This window comes from Hemibagrus wyckioides, linkage group LG18 (assembly GCF_019097595.1).
Source record: "Hemibagrus wyckioides isolate EC202008001 linkage group LG18, SWU_Hwy_1.0, whole genome shotgun sequence".
Lineage (NCBI taxonomy): Eukaryota > Metazoa > Chordata > Actinopteri > Siluriformes > Bagridae > Hemibagrus > Hemibagrus wyckioides.
Window position 1 is genome coordinate 9,112,011 of NC_080727.1, and position 21,387 is coordinate 9,133,397.

The 21,387-nt window shown below is 38.6% G+C and overlaps 1 protein-coding gene across 4 annotated transcripts; it reads right to left on the reverse strand.

Moving 5' to 3' along the window:
* Nucleotides 1–4,599: 4,599 nt before the first annotated feature.
* Nucleotides 4,600–20,842, reverse strand: ark2ca (arkadia (RNF111) C-terminal like ring finger ubiquitin ligase 2Ca). 4 transcript variants are annotated; one of them, XM_058416131.1, is made up of 11 exons: nt 20,541–20,842; nt 19,491–19,713; nt 14,245–17,595; nt 13,843–13,961; nt 11,633–11,822; nt 11,344–11,469; nt 10,582–10,708; nt 10,066–10,170; nt 9,871–9,966; nt 9,659–9,762; nt 4,600–7,531 (listed from the first exon to the last, which is right to left on the reverse strand). In XM_058416131.1, the coding sequence occupies exons 4-11, from the start codon at nt 13,868–13,870 to the stop codon at nt 7,414–7,416; spliced, it is 894 nt and encodes a 297-aa protein (XP_058272114.1). In that variant the 5' UTR covers nt 13,871–13,961; nt 14,245–17,595; nt 19,491–19,713; nt 20,541–20,842; the 3' UTR covers nt 4,600–7,413. The 4 variants fall into 4 exon arrangements, with proteins under 4 accessions (XP_058272114.1, XP_058272115.1, XP_058272113.1 ...); XM_058416132.1 differs by having other exon boundaries at nt 13,843–17,595; nt 19,491–19,606; XM_058416130.1 differs by having other exon boundaries at nt 13,843–17,595.
* Between the last annotated feature and the right edge of the window lie 545 nt (nt 20,843–21,387).

Sequence of the window (21,387 nt, forward strand, 5' to 3'; positions counted from 1 at the left end):
CAGTAGATGTGGGGATTCAGCCTCATTAGCTTCAGTGAGGTCAGGGCTCTGTGCAGGCCATTCAAGTTCTTAGATCATAAATCTTGCTTTGTGCACAGGGGCATTGTCATCCTGGAATTGGTTTGAGCTTCTACAGTGAAGGGTTACATCCTATACATCTATGTTCTTCCAAAGTTTGGGGAATTCCTATATACTGGTGTGATCATTTAGTGTCAGATTTTTGGCCATATAGTATACCAATATTATGAAGTTTTTGTTTTTCTTTGTGTGATAGTTTTCATAACATATTGCAATCATGAGTATATAAAAAAGTACAGATTGAATAGTAGTTCGATTAACCCATATTCCTTCTTGTGTTCATTTAAACCACATACTGAGAACTTCCAAAAAGGTCATGAAGTTATGCAATATTTGTAATAAATACCACTGTCATACAGCTATCTGTCCCATTCTTTTTCTCACCTTGTATGCATATTGGAGCACACAAACACCTTATGAAGCTATTATAACAGCTTGTTACTGAAGTCTGAGCTACAGCTAAGTCCTACAAAGCTGACGATAGCCCCCTCTCAACTTTTCTGCAACAGTTAGTGTATTTTTATAAATAGAAAGTTATTTGCTATGGAACTGAGATACCCTTAGCTTAGTTTAGTTAAAGCTAGTTAATATACATTTGAACTCACTAGCATTGCCTTAGCAATAGCCTTATTAATTATCATTCACTGTGCTTTTCACCAGTATTTTCAAATAGTTTAAAGAGCACTCTTGTCCAATAATATATCCTTCAAATATCTCCCATCTTCTGTTATCTAGCTGACCAGCAGCCCTATGACTACATTCCACTAGCATGCCTGAGTTCTCTTCCTGAAACCATGGCATGCACTTTCAATGCTGATCCTAGACATGCTAATTTACAATACCAGGACTAGTGTCACTTTTCTCTTCATTCAGCCTTCATTCAAACCACTAAGTTGCTCTTAGTATTCCCTTGTCATTAACCAGCTAGCAGGCATATATACTTCTAGCACTCTAGGGCTGGAGATGGATTACCCTTTAAATATTGGACCCTTCATTCTTTCACAAATAACTGACTTGGTAATTGAGCCAAGATTCACTCTCATGCAGTTAGAATCCCCTGGATGTTATAAATGGACAGTATCATGTGCTCAGTGTCCTGGCAAGGATCATTTTAGAGACCCAGTGTCTCACTTGGACATACCCTGAACAGACTGTCCAATGATGCCAATGCCAATACAGCATTGTTTGTCAGAAATATCAGATGTCTGATGTTAAGCCATTGTACTGCTTCTATTGGAGCAATCATTCCAATCTGCAGAGACTGATCCCTATACAAGAGAGTTGTTTGACTCCTCATTCCTACCAGTGGGGCATCTAGGCCTGGGTATGGGTTGACTCTTCTTCAACCAGATTTACACACAATTCCATGTGTGGTTAGTGCAATACATGCTGCCAGACATGTGAAAATCAACCCTGTGAAATATGCCCTGTGTGAGAAATTGAAGTTGAAGAAAAGTCATGTAGCTGCCATATGAATCGGGTACAGAGGTTGGATAGTGCACAGGGGCAGGATGAAGAACTCCAGTCTCAAAATGACAAGGGTTTGATAAAGCATCTAAGACAGGATATGATGCACAAATGGTTGGATCCTGAGCATGACTGAGTGATATGAGATGAAAAGGATAGTTGGTTGTCCAAGACCATCCAAAAGTGACAGATGGTGAAATCAGAGAGTTGTGCATTCATGCTAATCATGGTAAAATGTCTGTCAGACATGCTAGGATCCATGCAGAATATATGAGAGAGGAAAAGAGAGGATGAGTTTAGTTTCAGCAACATAGTGTTGGTATGGAAGCCCATGTAAGGATATGACATGAAAAAGAAAGAGTTTCTTGAGGATGTGAATAACCTTCAATGAAGTCAGTAGATGACCAGATGTTTTGGAATCATTAATGATGGAAGAAATGAAGAGCAGGAGGTTGGGATCCAGTGGGCAGGTGATGGGATTGCTGGACAATATAATCTGCAGGATATTTTTATTGAATGAAGAGAAAAGCTACAAGAACAATGGTAAATAATAATGTTCATACTCAACCAAAGCAGCTTAGATGGGTAACAACTCTTTCCATGGTTCTCTACTTGAGAACAACTTGAAGTTGAAATACCATCACTAAGGTATTTCATTTTACACCTATTTAAACCAGAGGAGTGACAATCCCATTCTCAGACCAACTGTATTTTCCATGGAAGAAAGACAAGTGGCTTCCTTATCAAAAAAGCAGCTGGTCCACTGGATGGTGGTCATCATCACCTGTAGCTGGACTAAATGGCTAGTTATATAATCTAGAAGTACATAACAACTCATATATGCACTCAGCCTAAAATGTACAAGTAAATATTTATCATTGTAGCTCTTTTACTGACATAACACATGTAAAGTGTTAAGGACTGAATGAATTAAGTAAGGTTTATTCTTGACATTTACATTGTGTTAGGAGATCTGTCTGCCTTCTAAATAATGAATGCTTGCGTAATACCTTCTTCATTATACATTAGATATTTTTGTTTCACCTATTTTTTTTTATAATAAAATACAGACATGGTAGTGACACAGACAGGTGGAGCCCACTGTATATCTTTATATGGTACATAGTAAATAATAATATAACCTTTTAGCTACAGTGACAGTAAATTTAAGATATTAGAATATACACCGATCAGCCATAACATTAACATTATTATTAGTGAATAACACTGATGATCTCCTCATCATGACACCTGTTAGTGGGTGGGATATATTAGGCAGCAAGTGAACATTTTGTCCTCAAAGTTGATGTGTTAGAAGCAGGAAAAATGGACAAGCGTAAGGAGTTTGACGAAGGGCCAAATTGTGATGGTTAGATGACTGGATCAGAGCATCTCCAAAACTGCAGCTCTTGTGGGGTGTTCCCGGTCTGCAGGGGTCAGTATCTATCAAAAGTGGTCCTATTGTGGGGATTTTTTTGGATTCAATTGGATCATTCCGGGATGTCTTGATGAATTAATCTTGAGTTGACTTTTTGCAATAAACTCTTAAATGCTTTTTATATCCACGGCTTCTATTCACCTGCTGCCTAATATATCCCACCCACTAACAGGTGCCATGATGAGGAGATAATCAGTGTTCTTCACGTCACCTGTCACTGCTCATAATGTTATGCCTGATCGGTGTATATTAGGTTTTTTTTTAGTGTTTGATACGCCTCCTTCTTTCTTCTATAAACGGCCAGACACACACTATGATGTTTCTCAAAACCTTATGATACACATGATTTAACAGACAATAATATCACAAATTTACTTACATTTAAATAGGGACCTAGAAATAGTGCATAATATTAAGTATTCATTCTAACAAACATTTACTTTCTTTGTTAACATAAAAAATATATATATTTATAATGAACAATCCCAAGTTTTCACACCCTTTCAGACCCCACTGTATATAATTACTGACAGCAGACACATTTTTTGAATTTTTCAACTTTTATTATAAAAAGAGCACATACAAAAAGGATAATGTACAAGCTTTTAAAGAAAAAGAAAAAAAAAAACAACCAACAAACAAAACAGTTTGGGTTTAGCGATGCAACTTTTTAAAATCATTATTAGTAGTAGTAATAAATAAGGTACAAAAATTCCACCAAAAGATAATTTCACGCAGAGCTTTTTACTTGACCAGACATCTAACAGCAGTCTCTTCAGCAGGAGGCGCTATTGCTTTAATATGAATGATAAATATTCTAATTCTATTTTTTTCTGCTAGAAAATCCTCTAGTGAAAAACAAACAAACAAACAAAAAAAAAAACACCCACAGCTGGACAGCCTGTGGCACCCCTGTCACTGGCACCTTCTGGATTTATTTTTTTTTCTTATTCAATGCAAGCAGCAGCAAAAAAATTAATCCTCTGAAATATTAGTAGTAGAATATCTGTGCTTTTTATTTTTAATTGTACATTTCTACTTCTGTTGTGTAATATATTCAAACCTGAGTAAAACATGCAGTTTTAAAAAATCATTTGTGCTTTTAATGTTAATCCTGACCCTGCACTACAGAATGCTGATGTCCTCTGGCAGACTAAGAGAAAGAGAAAGAGATAAGGGCTGTCTGAAAGAAAGCAGAGGGGTTGATAGAGGAGAAAAGATAAAGCATTGACAGGTGAAGATAGTGCAAGGAAGTAAGAAAGTAAGAGAGATAAGAAGAGTAAAAGCAAGAGAAATTGAGAATAGGGAGAGAGAGAGAGAGAGAGAGAGAGAGAAACAAAATAAGATGATGATAATAATAATAATAATAATAAATGAGGAAAAAAGGAGAGAGAGAGAGAGAGAGAGAGAGAGAGAGAGAGAGAGAGAGAGAGAGAGAGAAACAAAATAAGATAATAATAATAATAATAATAATAATAATAATAATAATAAAGGAGGAAAAAGGAGAGAGAGAGAGAGAGAGAGAGAGAGAGAGAGAGAGAAACAAAATAAGATAATAATAATAATAATAATAATAATAATAATAATAAAGGAGGAAAAAGGAGAGAGAGAGAGAGAGAGAGAGAGAGAGAGAGAGAGAGAGAGAGAACTAAATAAGATAATAATAATAACAATAATGATAATAATAAAGGAGGAGAGAGAGAGAGAGAGAGAGAGAGAGGGAGAGAGAGAAATTAAAGGCAAGTATAATGGAGGTTGCCAGAGTGGTAGGAAATATGCCAGTGAGAGGGTGGCCCCGAGAAAACTAAGAGTGCAAACAGGACAGCGAATCAAACCCAGAGCACTCGCACTCCGCCACCGCATATGGTCAGTCAGCAAGCGGAATGTCAGTGAGGTCACAGCACCAAGGAAGAAACACGCACAAACACGACCACCCGCATGCGAAAAGCATTCCTGCAAAACCAACTCAAACATGAGGTAAGAGTCTTACTCCATTTTTGTGTTTACTCTAAATAAATAAAATATGATTCAAATCACAAAAAAAATGACCAACAAAAAAAGAAACTATACAAAATTAAATATGTACCCACAATATCTACAGTTAGTAATAAATTATGATTGTTAAATACTTAAGGCATTTCAACGGACAAAACCCTGTGTAAACTATCAACACGAGCCAACATCCACCAATCAACACACAAGAAGCAGGGCTGGAGAGGAAGGGATCCTCCTTGGCAGCAAATAAAATTTAGTATTGGGAAGCACTTTTGTTAAAAAAAATAAAAAAAGAGAGGTTTAGTGTTGCAGCCATATAGGATGGTCTGGACACTGTAACATGGCATGAGTAATATCTCGGACATGGGACTGTCTGGGTTAAGCGGAGAGAGAGGCTTGAAATTTTGGGTAAAGTGGAACATTTGCAGTTACAGGATTTCTGCTTTTGTATTATTTGCTTTTGGCAGTAAAACAACAAACCCTGACTACAAAAAAAAAAACATCATTTATTGATTCGTCCTAAGTAATCATTTTATCCTGGACAGTGTCACGATGGATACACTGGGAACGAGATGGGAATACACCCTGCATGGGACACCAGTCTATCACCAGCCCACTCTCTTTCACACCTAGTGGCAATTTAGCATTTCTAATCCACCTACCAGAAGGTGGGATGGTAGGAGGAAACCAAAAAACCTATCAGAAACCAAAGATGGGAGAACATGTGACACTCTACAGAGCAATCCAAGGTTAGAATCAAACAGAGGATCATGGAGTTGTTTGAACACTTTAGACAAGAAAAGTTCTGTCTTACAATCATTCTTGTACCATGACAGTTTGTCTAAAAGTTACCAGAGAAAAGCAAGATGAAAAATAAAAAAGTTTCAATCCTTGTTCCGTCCCCACAGCTTGCACACAATTGGTGGATGCTCCTCCATCACAGCACATTCTAAAACAGTTGTTCTAGCAAGACAGCATAGCAACCAACATAGCAACCAGCATAGCGACCAGCATAGCGACCACGAGGGGAGACCCGTCACACACACACACCCACACACACACACAAAAAGCACACACACACACACACAGTTTAATGTACAAGCTTGGCTGCCCCTCCCCTCTCCCCCCCCATCAAAACACTGCATGTGTAAATACCAATAATAAATAGTTTAACCATGGCAATAAAGCACCAGAGTGAGGCTGGACGCTTTAGCTACGCTCACATGTGCTTCTTCAGTAGGCATTTTGGGTCAAAGATCATGGCAGGGTTTCACACACATACGAACACATACACGCGCACACACAAACCCACGCACACACCCACGCTACATCAGTCTGCTAGTGTTACAGATCATCACAGCTTAAAGGGGCTATTTTACACTCATGCAGAATTATTTTACACACACACACACATTCACACACACACACTTACAGACAGCCCAAACACAGAGGCATGCAGCTACTACATTAGAGAGCCCCGCCCCTATCTACACACCCACCAATCACAATCTCCCCATGTCTCCTAAATTCCTGGATTGGAAACATTGTATGTACTGCCCCGCCCTCTTTTAAATAAATTCTGACAGATGCTTCTGTTGTTTTTTTTTGCTATCATTTCTTTGTTGATTTTTTTTGTGTGTGTGTAATTTTGGTTTTTCTATAAGAATGTTAGTGCACAGCTAACTAATTTCTATGATTCTCCACATTGAAGCACACACACAAGGTATGCAGTCTCATACACACGCACTACACTGAAATAGCTGCAGCGTGAAAGAAATATGCACACACCTGCTCTCAAGCAGCAGTTAAGCATATGTGTGTGTTGCCTGCAAGCTCTGACTCTTGCAGACCCTGACTAGAGCTTGTATAACGTCTTTCATTAGGGGCATGGCTTTAGAATTACACACACACACACGCGCACAGACACACACACACACACAGATGCTACAAATATGCACACACAGAGACCAGATTACTCGTACTATCATCCTTACATTACTCTGTAAAACCTGTGTGTGTGTGTGAGAGAGAGAGAACAGTAATAGAGTCTCATTGTTTTAGTGTATGTTTGTATGTATGAGATGTCATCACGGACTTCATGGATTGTGTGTGTGTGTGTATGTGTGTGTGTGTGTGTGTGTGTGTGAGATCACTGCAGAATGCTTAACTGACCCTGTGTATATAGGCTGAGAATGTAGTGTAGGCTTTTATGTACACTAGAGTGTCTGTGTGTGTGACTCTCTCTATGCTTAGGCTTTTGATGGCATGAGTATAAACAGGTTTTGTGTCTGTGACTAGAAATCTTCAAACGGTTGGCATGAGGCGCGTGTTCCTGTGCTCATTGCAGAGCTGTGTTTGTGTGTCTGTGTGCTTGAATTCAGAAATGTGAACTGAGTCAGTGTGTGTGTGTGGGTGGGTGGTTGGTTGTGTGTGTTTCAGCTCTCAGGTGTGAGCTGTGTCTGGATGTCCACTCTGCATATGGGACACTTCCTGCTGGTGGCCAGCCACTGATCCACACACACCTGATGAAAGAGGTGCATGCAGGGCAATCGCCTAAAGAGAGAGAGAGAGAGAGAGAGAATAATATAATAAATAAAATGATGTAGAGAGAATTGATTTTTTGCACAAAACTGTTTGAATTCATAAATTTAGCACAAATTCAGGTCTATAGCTAATTTCTAGAATAACTTAAACCTCTGGTTGTGTAAGATCTTTCATATATAATTCCCTACACTTCAGAAATACATATTAGCCTATACAAGTATAAATACGTATAAATAGTATGAATAGTATAGTAATAATAGTGTGAAATATCTCGGTTATAGTCAAAAGCATGTGGTAGTTCCCATTACAGTATTACGTTAAACCAAATATGTGATTGTTAAACCTATTTCTAGACATTTTTATTCATTCCACGCTTGAAATAGTTCTGTTCTATTGGCAGAAAAAGTTTTCAATTTTAAGCATATACAGTTTCAGTAATAAAGCAAGAATCTGCCAATGAAATAAAACAATCTAAAGCTTGCACTACGTAAAACCATTTAGCGAAACCTTCAGTGTTTACCTGTATTAAAGATATTTTCACTCGCTAATATAACATTTTTGTGTGAATTCTGGGGACCATGAGGAGAATCCATATCCACATTGGTGTCTCCCAAATCACATGCACAATTCAATGCTATTTTGTAGTATGTTTTCACACTGAAAATACATACAAGAAGAAGAAGTGCACTTCAGGTAGCTGGATTATGCACTTATTCAACCGAAAAATCAAGTGTGGAATGTTGGACACTTCATACACTCAACACTTTGCTTTGCTTTGCACAGCTTTGCTTATGTAGCTGAAGAGGGGCGGGGCTAACAGGGACTGATGCTAGACAAGAAAAACATTTCTGGAAAGATGGCTGTCCACATTTCAGTGGACAAGAACGGTTATAAATACACCGACCAGGCATAATATTATGACTAATATGGCGTTGGTCCCCCTTTTGCTGCCAAAACAGCCCTGACCCGTCATGCGCTGTGTATTCTGACACCTTTCTATCAGAACCAGCATTAACTTCTTCCACAATTTGGTCTGTTGGATCAGATCCCACGGGCCAGCCTTCTCTCCCCACGAGCATTGGCCGCCCATGACCCTGTCGCTGGTTCACCACTGTTTCTTCCTTGGACCACTTTTGATAGATACTGACCACTGCAGACCGGGAACACCCCACAAGAGCTGCAGTTTTGGAGATGCTCTGATTCAGTCGTCTAGCCATCACAATTTGGCCCTTCGTCAAACTCGCTCAAATCTTTATGCTTGCCCATTTTTCCTGCTTCTAACACATCAACTTTGAGGACAAAATGTTCACTTGCTGCCTAATATATCCCACCCACTAACAGGTGGCATGATGAGGAGATAATCAGTCTTATTCATGTCACCTCTCACTGCTCATAATGTTATGCCTGATCGGTGTATCTTTTAAATGAGCTCACGCTGTATGTTTTATTTTTTAACATCATATTTGCCACCAGACAGGAAATGCTTTATACTTTGGGACAGTAAAAAAAAACCTAGTGTTTAGTGTTCCATTTGATTTTCATTTGAATTCAGAAAGATATAGTACATAGTACATGATGTATAGAATGTCATTTGGGATAATTCTAATGTACTTGCTTTAGCATTTTACTTAAAAGCAGATTATTTACTAACTACCATGAAACCTATTGTGCTTCCTATCACTCCTTTCATTCATTCATCATAATTCATAAAGTTTGTCTGTACTCAGAATTAGAAAACTTTGTTTAGCATGAGAAGCAGCTGGTTTTCAGAATTGTTTCAGTCAGGCATAGCTCTTTGGGGACTGAAATATTCCTACAGTGCTGAGAAGTTGTTGTAATTAAACTGGAACAGGTCGCAGGTGGTCTGTTCTGTGCCAATTAATGCAAGACCAATTAGCATGGTTGTGTTCAGTTTCATTTGATGTGAATTTGACTGGATGTCTTAAAAAAATAAAGAAGGGTATGGTAAACAAGTCTTTAACAGCTGGAATGGGCAAGGGGAGGACGGACAAAAAGGTTTGGCATATGAGATTTGTAAAGACAAATGAAATTAAAATGGATATGTGATGTAATAAATGTACATAGATATATATAGCTCTGTCTTAGTGTAAGAGTTAGAAAGTTTGCACTTCATACCGGACGTCCTCGCCATCCTCCAGCATGGAGAGACAGATGGTGCATTTCTCGTCCACGTCAGACTCCTCCTCATCATCACACAGTTTCATATCCAATGGCTTCCGCTGCAAACACACAGTAATATAGTTAGGAGATGACAAACCACATGGGAAGAGTTGTCTGTTTACGTCTAATTGTTCATTTCTTGTGTGTGTGTGTGTGTATGTATGTACCTTCTTGTACTTGTGAGGGAAAGTAAACCTCTCAATGGTGGTCTGGATGGCTCCTCGGCTCACGCTGCCTAACCGATCCTCCAGCTGAAGCAGCTCCTAACACACATTTATCAGCATGTGAGACTTCAACCGCATTCATTTTAATCAGTTTGTTTATGAAGTGTGTCCTATAAGGTGCATGTGTATGTGCATTACCTCATAACTCTCTCGTACAGCAGAAGCATGTCGGCTGGGGCTTAAACTTTGCAAAGCCAGTAGGTGCAACTGGGGATATGGATAATTCCTTACCTCATGGACAACCTGCACACACACAAGCAATAGAAAAAATGTCACATCTGTGTGGCACAGTTGTTTAATTACTGCCTCTGAGCAAGGCTCAGGATCTATGCTCCTGGGGCACTGATCATGTAGGTATCATAATACTCACATGCTCTTTTATTACCATTTGTGATGTATATGTGACAAATATGGCTGTATACTAATGATGGCTGACCACAGCTTCCTTACAAGAGAAGAATTTCACTGTACTGTAATGCATGTGACAAATAAAAGTTTTCTTTCTGCTTGGATCTTTTGCTTTTGAGTATTTGTGAATGACCTTTCTGCTGCTTTGAATAGTTCCACATGAACACCCTTTACAAATAGTACTTTAGTTAAGAGTCATATTCACATGCTTTTCTACTCCCATTTGCTATTTAATTTAGTACTCACCACTTGTGTAGACGAAGTATTCCGGGGAAAGTGATGCATTCTGGGAGAGGCTAAGTAGTGCTGGTAGGGCTGTGGAATCTGCTGCAGTGAATACTGATGGGACAAACCGGCGTCCACGCTCAGATCCCTGTCAGAAAAACATTACATCCATGACGAGAATTAGAGGTGGTAAGTACTGATTAGTGAACTTATCAGTGCTTGGAAGTATACACCAACCAGGCTGACTGGTCTGTGGCTGTGCAGCCCCATATGCAACAAACTGTGATGCAGTGTGTATTCTGACACCTTTCTATCAGAACTAGCATAAACGTTTTAGGAATTGAAGCAACAGTAGCTGGTCTGTTGGATCGGACCACACAGGCCTTTGCTCCCCACATGCATCAATGAGCCTTGGCCGCCGGTTCACCACTGTTCCTTCCTTGGACCACTTTTGATAGATACTGACCACTGCAGACTGGGAACACCCCACAAGAGCTGCAGTTTTGGAGGTGCTCTGGTCCAGTGGTCTAGCCATCACAATTTGGCCCTTCGTCAAACTCGCTCAAATCCTTACGCTTGTCCATTTTTCCTGCTTCTAACACATCAACTTTGAGGACAAAATGTTCACGTGCTGCCTAATATATCCCACCCACTAACAGGTGCCATGATGAGATCATCAGTGTTATTCACTTCACCTGCTCACTCAGCACCTTCAGTGATTATAATGTTATGCCTGATTGGTGTATGTATACGTGTAGAATATGCATGTTGTCTAAAACTCACCAGTCTGTGCCCTCTGCCAGGTATCTGGGCTGTTGTGTGATTGGCTGAGGAATGTGCATGGGTGGGGAATAATCATATCCTGGGCGTAACCGGTGTGTGTTGAGAGGAACGCGCTCTTGTGTGCGTCTGGAAAAAAAGATTAATAATCTGTGATATGTGACAACATTTTTCATTTGTGTTCATATGCAGGTGCTGCTGCAAATATGTATACCTAAGCTGCTGTGCTATGTGTAAACACTATGTGCCTCTGCACGGCTGTAGCTTTTGTACACAATGGTGATGTGTGTACCTGCGCTGCAGTAGCTGCTGCTGTATGAGGTATTGCTGCTGTAAGGCCTGAGGTAGGAAAGTGGGTGGGACTTCCTGGTACTGTGGGGCCGCGAGGCCAGTTGGTGGGAACTCAGCAGGAAGGGGTGTGGCCAGGTGGAAATGTCGGCAGGATGTAGCATGGCTGTGTTGGTGCCTGCTGAAATGAGTACCTGCACACAACAACCAGGTTACTGAGTCAGAATAATCGTTCAATGACTAGTCCTAATGGAGTTCAGCACCAGTGTGAGAATAGCCAATCAGAGAGCACAGACATGTTCAGAAACAGCATGCCCTCAGGGTACCAGATGCTCAATAGTTTTGTTCTATCCTGAACCATATGACACTAGTTACCTAATTCATGTGTGTTAAGAACTCAGATGTAACCAAAACACAGACATCTGCTGGCCTCTGAGGGCTGGGCTGTGAAACTATGCTCTAGTAGTTTTTGTCAATGGTAAACTCAAGAGAAAAGGACTTTTATTCATTCATTCATTCAATTGATTTGTATAGTGCCTTTTACAATGGACATTGTCTTAAAGCAGCTTTACAAAAGAAGATAAACAGAGAAAGGAAAGGGGGAAAAATAACTAGAAATTAAAATAAATTATTAAATTAAATTATTAAACTATTTTATCCTTATTTTATTTTATCCCTAATGAGCAAGCCTTTTAATATAGCATATAACCAATGGAAAATTAATAAAATGATATCTCAGTGAAACAGTGATGTTAACTGTTATATGAGCAAAAGTTACAAGTGAATAAAAAATATTATAGATCTATCTATCTATCTATCTATCTATCTATCTATCTATCTATCTATCTATCTATCTATCTATCTGTCAATTGTAATATATTGTTGCTCCTATCATAATAATATCTCCCATTCACAGATTAAAGCTTGAAGAAAGAAAGATGCAATTTAGTTGTTTTTGATTAGTACTACTGAAGTAAAGGGAATTCTGGCCATCCTTTTTAAGGACCGTTCAGCACTGGTATTAAAAAATAAAATTCAGATTCAGAGTAGGGTTTGTGTGTGTTGTGTAAATGATTCTTTGGGAATTAGTCATAATTACATTGTGGGCCATAGCTTTTAATCTGTGCCAATTCAGTTTATATATTTACCCACAGGAAAGGCACATCTTGCATGAAAATGAAACCGAATAAGCTTAAAGACAATTACCAAATCCAAGCTGTGAAAACAACATGGTTGAGGAACCTTGGAGTGGACTTTTAAACCCAACTCACCCTACTCATCCTTAATGTCCAGGATATTAGGTTTTCCATGTATACACAATGTCAACATCCAGAGAAGAAAAATAAATCCTATGCCCTGTTGACATTTGCAGAACAAATTGTTTAATTCGATTATATATTTGATGCTGTAACTAACTCTTGCTGCATTACATTACAAGACATGTCATGAATGGCTTTAACTAGGTGAATTAATTAGTGTTCATGGATGGCTGATAATCAGTTCAGAATCAGGGTCACTGACTAAAGAGAGAATAATGAAGTCCAGTGCAATGCTGTCATTTAACTCTCATGCTCCATGCACAATATGTTGCTTTGCACTTAAACTTATCAAGAGAAAATATAGTCACTAGTCTGAAACAATGAAATATTCACATTCACCAGCAAATTGGTGACTTTTTATTTCAAGGGCACGTGCTCTACATCAAACGTTCTATTACTTATCAGGATATGGACTGAGGTTACATAGTCTACTCTCTGGATATTCACATACTTGGTCGTTATTAATGCACTGAACTAATTACTCAGCTTTTCCGGCATCTGAAAACATAGGAAGGGGAAATAGCCTTCATTTGGCCAGCAATTGATTTTTATCATTTACCCAGCCCATTTTCCCATTAACAATAGCTCTAAGTGTGACCTCAGACAAGACACAACATACTCTGATGGTGTGAAACAGGTGAAGGAAGCGTGAGAGACAGAGTAAGAAAGAACGAGAGGGGAAGTGCCAACAAAGGCCATGGTTTTGCAGCTGCTGCCTAAAGTTACTATATGGTTTGAGAAGCACTTGGCCTGTACATTGGCAGCTAACTGGTGTGTGTAAAATTAACTACATGGGACAAAGTTTTATCTATTGAATCTATCATATTATGTAACAGTATGCCAAATTCAGATTATATATCACAGTATACTGGTATATCATAACATACTGAATTACCTTTATTTGGTAACAGATGAAGAGGCATATTTCCAAAAATGATTACAGTTCCAAGGCGTTATCAGGATTATAGCTGGTTTAATCCGTTTAATCCATGAAACCGATTTTCAGTTTAAATGCTGTAAATTCATGACATTGAGTTATATGCTTCAAGTGTCAACTGTATGATACTGAACACTTTATTAAGTTAATTTTACAATTAAGATATAAATTACGACTACATGAAACGTGTATGGTTTATAAGGATATTTAATCAATTTCCAAACCTTTTTTTCATGGTTTAAATCTTAGCTTTAACGTTTCTTTTAAAACTGCGATGCTAGATACAGTACACTGCACTAAAATATGTGTGCAAGCAATCACTAGCTACATAAAGTCAGAAAAGCACAAAATCGAACTTACCTGCTTGAACTTTAGAAGTCAAAAGTCACTTGCTGGTATACCTGTATTATATATATTAATGTGGTGCATACTGAATGAGATTTTTGTGTTTTAAAAAAAAAGCGGGCAATCTTAGAAAATGGTAGTAGTGGCAAAGGGTGAATTTTTAGCAGGCTCATAGCAACTGATAACTAAAAGTACTGCTTAAAAGGAAATTTTAAAACCTTTTTGGATGTTTCACAGTATTGTAGAACAACCATGCATGCTCGTTGAATGAGATTAAAATGCTCTTCTGCAGTGTCTATGTATGGATATCTTTTTCACATATCTTTTTATTTTTTATTTGTAAAAAAAAAAAAAAAATTAACAATCGAGACCTCAGTATTTCATAAGTTCTAAAGAAAAAATTATTCCTTTGGGTGTTTTCATTGATTAAAAGAGGTTTTTTTTTTTTGGTGTACTATCTGAACACTTACAAGTTCTGTCTCCAAACTCAGAGATAAACCCTGTTTTATGTCTTTAACTGCCAGTCAGTTATCAGTGATAAACATAGGATGAATGCAACACAGGATTGGGCAGTAACTCTCCTCTTCCTATTTATACTCTAACTGAAAAAACAGCCTTCAGATCTCAGCATGGCAAGCTGGAGGAGAATATTTTATGTTTAGATGTTGTTTAAAAAAAGTAATACAAGTTTAGAAGAATAATATTAAACATATTATTATAAATATATATTAAGTATAAATACGTATAGGTAAAGTACTGCTCTACTCCAATGACAGGGTTTACAATGTTCTGGCACACATTTATTTTATTATATTAAACGATTTACAATTCAATTTCAATGTAAAAAAAAAATGTTCACACAGAAGTGAGCTACATTTTAGATCTTAGAGAACGCATTCAGACAAACGTACTCATAATGCATGATCATGATGGTCTGAATAGGTTGAAACGTCTCTCGTTACCTTTTCACTAGTTTTGTAATGAAATTTAGAGATAAGGTCACAAAACGCTTGCATCAGACCCTCTTCAGTGCAAAGACGATGTTCTAAATATTGTCATATTTTATTTAGCCCAATAATTAGCGCATTCATTCGTTCATAGTAATGCTTTGTCATTGTGGTGGAGCTGAACTGGGTGTAAGTCAGTAATACACCCTGGGCGGGATACCATTCCATCATAGGGCATCTCACATACACCCATTTGAACACTTAATTTTTAAAAAATGAACAAAAGGCAGTAACCCATCCTCAGAATTAAACCAAGGACCTCAAATACCTGTTGCCCCGCCAAGCCAACATTGATAGCATATGGTCAATCCATCATTAGCCTGAAGCCTGAATAAGCTCTAGCTTATTAGCTACTTTTAGATAATAGAAAGTTACATGTCTGTCAGGTCACATTTCTTTAGCTTGGAAATCTTGCTGAGTTCCACTAGTTCATTTTATATATAGCTGACAAAGCAATTACTTGAACTGAACATCCATAAAACTGCTGCCTTCAAATGTGGCAACTGTCTTCAAATGTCAGTTTAGACTACTTATTTCCCCTTTGTGTCTTTTGTTCCTTTCTAAATAGGGCTGTACTCGCCGGAGTGTGGATTGTAAATGTATGTAGATGTGTCTGTGATCGCAGGACTGTGTACAGTGCCTTGCATAAGCATTTACACCTTTGAACTTTACCATTTTTTGTTATAACCTGGAACTGAAATGGACTTAATTTGAATTATATATCATGAATATATAAAAAATAGCCCATTATTACTTAGAGAAGCAAGCAAGATGTTAAGGAGAACACTGAAGGAGCAGGAGAAATTGTTCAGAGGGCAACCATCTCAAACACACCAAAACTGGGCTTTATGGAAGATTGGTGATTCATATGAAATCCTGTTTGTATTCTGCCAAAAGACCTGTTAGAGCATACAGAGAGACTTACAGCCTTTGCACAAAACCCTAACACTGCTCATCACCCTGAGAACACCATCCCCACAGTGAAGCAAGCTGGTGGTAGCATAATAATAACAAGCGTTAACATTGGCCTTTGGGTTGTTTTTCTGATTAAAGTAACTCTGTCCTGGACGTCTTTTAATAGCTCCTTGTTCTTAATGGTGCTGTCTTTAAAGGGCTAGGTACTGGGGTGTGAAGGTACCACTTCATTTCAAGATGTCAAATACTACACTGCCTTGCAAAAAAACAGCATCATAAAGACAATGGAGCTATTAACACAAGTCTAGGCAATGGTCTGGAAAAGTCTCAATCAGGGAATGGTTCTAAAAAAATCTCAAGAAAATCTCGCAGAGCACCAATAAAACAACTATTTTAATAAAACAAATTGGAAATCCATGAAATGATAGTGCTAACTGGACAACCACAGTGTGGACACTCCATAAAGCTGGAAAGCTGGGCTTTAAGGAAGAATAGCAGATTCTTATTAAGGCTTACCAAAAGGCAAACTGAACACTCAGCCATCATGGACAGAACTATGGTCTGACTCATTTTTTACTTTCTGGCCTTTTTTTTGATACAAAAATTTTTAACCACCCTGGGAACGGTCCTCACAATGAAGCAAAATGGTGGTAGCATCAGATTTAAAATTTCCATTAAAATCTTGTTTGCTTCTCTGTCTAATGCCATCCATGCCCTCACACTGGTTTTTTTGGTGGACAGGCTCTGTAGGCAGAGTTGCAGTTGTGCCTAATGGATATTTCTGAGATTAGTTCAAAATGATATGTTAACAAAACTTTGTCACTGGGTCTCCCAAAAGCAAGTTGTATTCATACTGAGATCACGTTAATTGCACACAGTTAAACTCCACTGAACTAATGTAACGTTTGATGGTTGCACTACAACTAATTGAACTATAACTATGTTTGCGAACTCTACTTGGTATAGGTGTCCACAAACTTTTGGCAATATAGTGTATAATCTTAGGTCCATTTCAATTCCAGATTGTAACACTATAAAATGTGGAAAAGTTCATCTTCCAGTGAAATACTCATTCACTTTTAATAATACAGATCATCTACCAGACCTAACCCATTTATGAAAACCATTATTGTGAAATTTGATAGTAAAGCACTGAAGACTTTTAGCCATGTTTGTAACACAAAAGGATCATGTGCTTGCAGAAGAGAGAAATAGGGAGATAAATTAAGGAAATAAAAGAGACAGATGCGAATGGAGATGTTTGTGGACTAAGTGGATGTGAACAGATCGCCTATATTTTTTGTGACAGTAGGTTTCCCATGATTCAGCTTGGCAAGTGAGAGAAACTGAGAAATGAATATTGGGGAAGGGGCCAAAGAGGCCAAATAACTGGAAAAGGGATGGGGTTTGAGGGAAGGTCACATGGAAATCAGCAGAGAACACACTGAAGGTTAAGGAAAAAAACTACAGTCTTTATTGGAAAATATTAGTATGAGTGGAACCATGTGATACGAATAATAAGAAGAATATTCCCATGCAAATAAAAAAGAAGAGCCAAACATGCTCCATAAGGTTAAAACAACAGAAGCAGCATCCAATGGGTAGATGTGTATGCTACAGCACATATCAGTACAGCAGGACATCTCTACACAAAGATACATTGGAGTTTGCTGTTCAAATGTCAAAAGAAACAAAATTTTTAAGTAATGAAAAATAAATATGATCATGCATTGAAGAGCCTAATACACAAACAGAAAGCCAAGAACCACAACCAAAGAAATAGACATTTCAAAACTCTAGGAAGATTTCTACAGCAGTGCAGTTCTAAGGATTCCTGTAATGTGGATGACGTTCGCTGTGGCCGAGAGCGAGGCACTGGATTGGTTAGCGGAAACAAGAATAAGGCGACACGTTTGGTGTGCTTAGTTCAGGTAAATAGAAAATAGAAGTAATTTAGAGAATCTCTAGCCAAGAGCTTTAGTGTGAAAGCTTCCTGTTTGGTTTTTCATTTTGCAAAGCCTTCATTATCTCAATACTGCACAGTAAACAGTAGTCTCACAGTGCATTATTCTGACTATAATAAAACTGACATTTGGCCTAAAATTGACAAGTACGAGGCTGTCTAGAAAACACTGCTAGGTCAAACAAGGTCAAACACTGCTTACACTACCAAAGAAAATGTAATGCAGTGGTACTGGGGGCTTCTTTGTCTGTTTTTAAAACCCCAGTGTTGCTGAAATCTCTGACTCTTATTGGTCAGACGGTGTTAATTACTGACGTATAACACCAGATCTGACGACGCTGCTGGTTGCACGGCAAATCAATGGTTATTTTAACATCCTCAATCTAATATTCCTTTATAACAGCTAGTTCCCAGGGACATTCACATGGCAGATGCTCCACATAAAAACTAAGTGGAACAATAAACACATAAAAAAAAAAGCCTCCAATTGAAAATATGTGTTGAATAAAAAAAATATAACCATTTACATTTATGTTTATTTATGAGTTATGAAGGAATGTCCAGCATCAGCACTTTGTAAAGGTCGGTAAATTTTCTGCCATGGGAAAGTCTTCAGGACAGACGATGATGTATTTACATTATACCTTATCCACATCACACTCTAGGTCCATCGATGAAGTATAACGATTGACTACTTGGTTGAGCTTTGCTTTTTTTTTTTTTTTTTTTAAAGGCATGGTGATCTTCTAATCACTCAATTTTGCAATGAAGGTGTGAAATCTGTCCACTTTCTTCCAGAAAGTCCTTCACTACAAAGACTGCTGGCTGTCGGATCATCAGAAACATTCGACCAATATGATCATTTTCATGGATCCACTCGATGTTTTAACAAATCAATTTGGAACCAAATTACGGTTATAAATAACGCCAATGTAGTGAACAGCTGTAGCTCAGTTGCTAGCATTTAGTGCTTGTGACAGGAAGGTCTGAGCTGCTGAACGCACAGCCCTTAAAAGACGAGCTAAGACGACTGATCTCGCTTTTTTTTGTATGAGTGCCTGGAAGCCTGGCTTTGGCTACAGAGATATTTTTATACTACTAATAATAATAAACACCGATTTTTTCTCCGGACAAGAAGCGAACGCATCCACTTCACAGAAATTTACAGGCTGAAAAAAAAAAAAATAATAATAATAATTTATGTAAGACTATATGCCATTGCTGAGGAAAATAAATGGGACAATCACAATGATAATTGTAGACTGCTACAATGGGTTATCATTAACAGTGACAGTTTTGAAACCAAGAGAGAGCGGTGTCTTCTCAAAAAGAAGAGAAAGGAGTGTGTTATTCTGCAGTCGCACACAGAAGGATACTGGATGAGTGGGAAGAAGGTTGGTTTTGGTTTTTAAATGCCAATGTCGTCTTCGGATGGAAAGAGGGGATGGAGGCAGAGGGAGGCAGAACACAGGCAGAGAGGCGATCGCTATAGCTACACAATGGAAGAGGGGAGAGAGGAAGACAGATAGACTGAGTGTGAGAGAGAGAGAGAGAGAGAGAGAAATCGGAGTGATGCGGCATGTAGCGGCGGCCTCCGGACTATGGAACAAGGAAGGGTAAAAAACAAGAAAACAGAAAACACAAGCACAATGAAATGCTACTGCATGACCTGTATAGTACGTACATCATTGTAATATGACAGAAACTGCACAGATCCTGCACGTGGATTATTATTTGACCTCAGTTTCTATAGGATCTTCTCTCATTTATAAGATCTTGCAGGAATCACGAAGGTTTCTCCGTTTATATCCGAGTTTTTGCCTATTTACTAGCATTTTGATGGTGGATTTTTTTTTTGATGGCAGCGTTCATTGCGGTGCTCAGTGTTTAATAATGCATGATCACCAGAAGTGAACTAAAGATCTCTCTAAATAGGAGTAAAGACTGCATCTGGAGCACAAAAGATGCGGACTGCAGTGTTGTTTATTATAACCCAATGAGATCAAAATGAAAAATCACGGCATCGGACGAGTTATGGTCGTTTGGAGCGATTTTTTACACGTCTACTCAACTAACAAGAATGTTTATAACAGATAAGTATTGCTAGCGTTGTCTAGAGTCGATAAACCAAACAAACAAACAAACAAAAAACACGGCTGTATCAACCTCTGCTAATGTTAGCCGACGTGCCTCATCTTTTTCGCCAATGCAATGTTTGATTTCCAAATGGCTGACTGATTAGTGCACTAGGTAGGGTACACACGCCGCTCTATGCCGTACCCTATGTAGTGCACTGGGATAGGGAGAAGAAAGCCGTTTGGGGTTTTGTCTTCTGTCGTTGTCGTTGCTGTGCGCTAGCTCGTTTCGCCGCTTATTTAGTAAGAGTGTTAGTAATGATAATAATTAAAAAGAAACAATAACGATACCTCTGCTTCTTACTGAACCAAACACGGGAAGAACCAGATATCCGACATGAACTAACACCATCCTGACTCCTTTTGCCCATGGACGCCTTCGGCTTCTCAAACGCAGGACCATTCAAAACGCAGCTGCCGAGACGCCGCGCGCACAAAGAGAGCAGCAGCCAATCAGCGTCCACGTACTCGTCTTCTGGAAGCCGAGCCTCGACCAATCACAGTCGTCAGAGACCCCGGCCGTCTCTGCAGTCATTCAGCAGGACCATTCTAAATACTGCAGTCGAGGGAAGCAGCTGCTGCGCGCACAAAGCCAGCGACATCCAATCAGAGAGCAGAGATTTACTTCCGGCAGCTCCGCTTGCAGCCAATCGCGTCGCTTGCTGGACAGCGCAGTGTGTTTGTTGAAATTGCCATAGTGCCAAAAATACAGCGTGCTAGTGTGAATGACGTCAGCTGTGTGTGGGCTAAAAGAACACCGAGGAACCTACTGACTATTATCGACAAATGATTCAATTCTCATCAGCACTTCATGTCCAAAAGTGGCCAGCAGTGTATGAGTTCAAATACCAGGGCTTTGTAAGCCACTCTGGACAAAAACCGAATGAATGTTAATGTAATAACCTCAACCCTAATAAAAGAAAGGATTGCAAACACTAGATTGGACTGGGATCTGTTCAGTGTTTGGAGGACTGGATAAAATCAGATTACTTAGGTCAAGGTTGGTTACACAAGAATAGCAAATGGACATTATGTTAAGTTATGTTCTGTCTATTGCCATTTGCTATATGTAGATAAAAGTACTCTAAATAAATACAGTTATTAACACTAATGCCTGTTGAACTGAAATGTTCAAAGG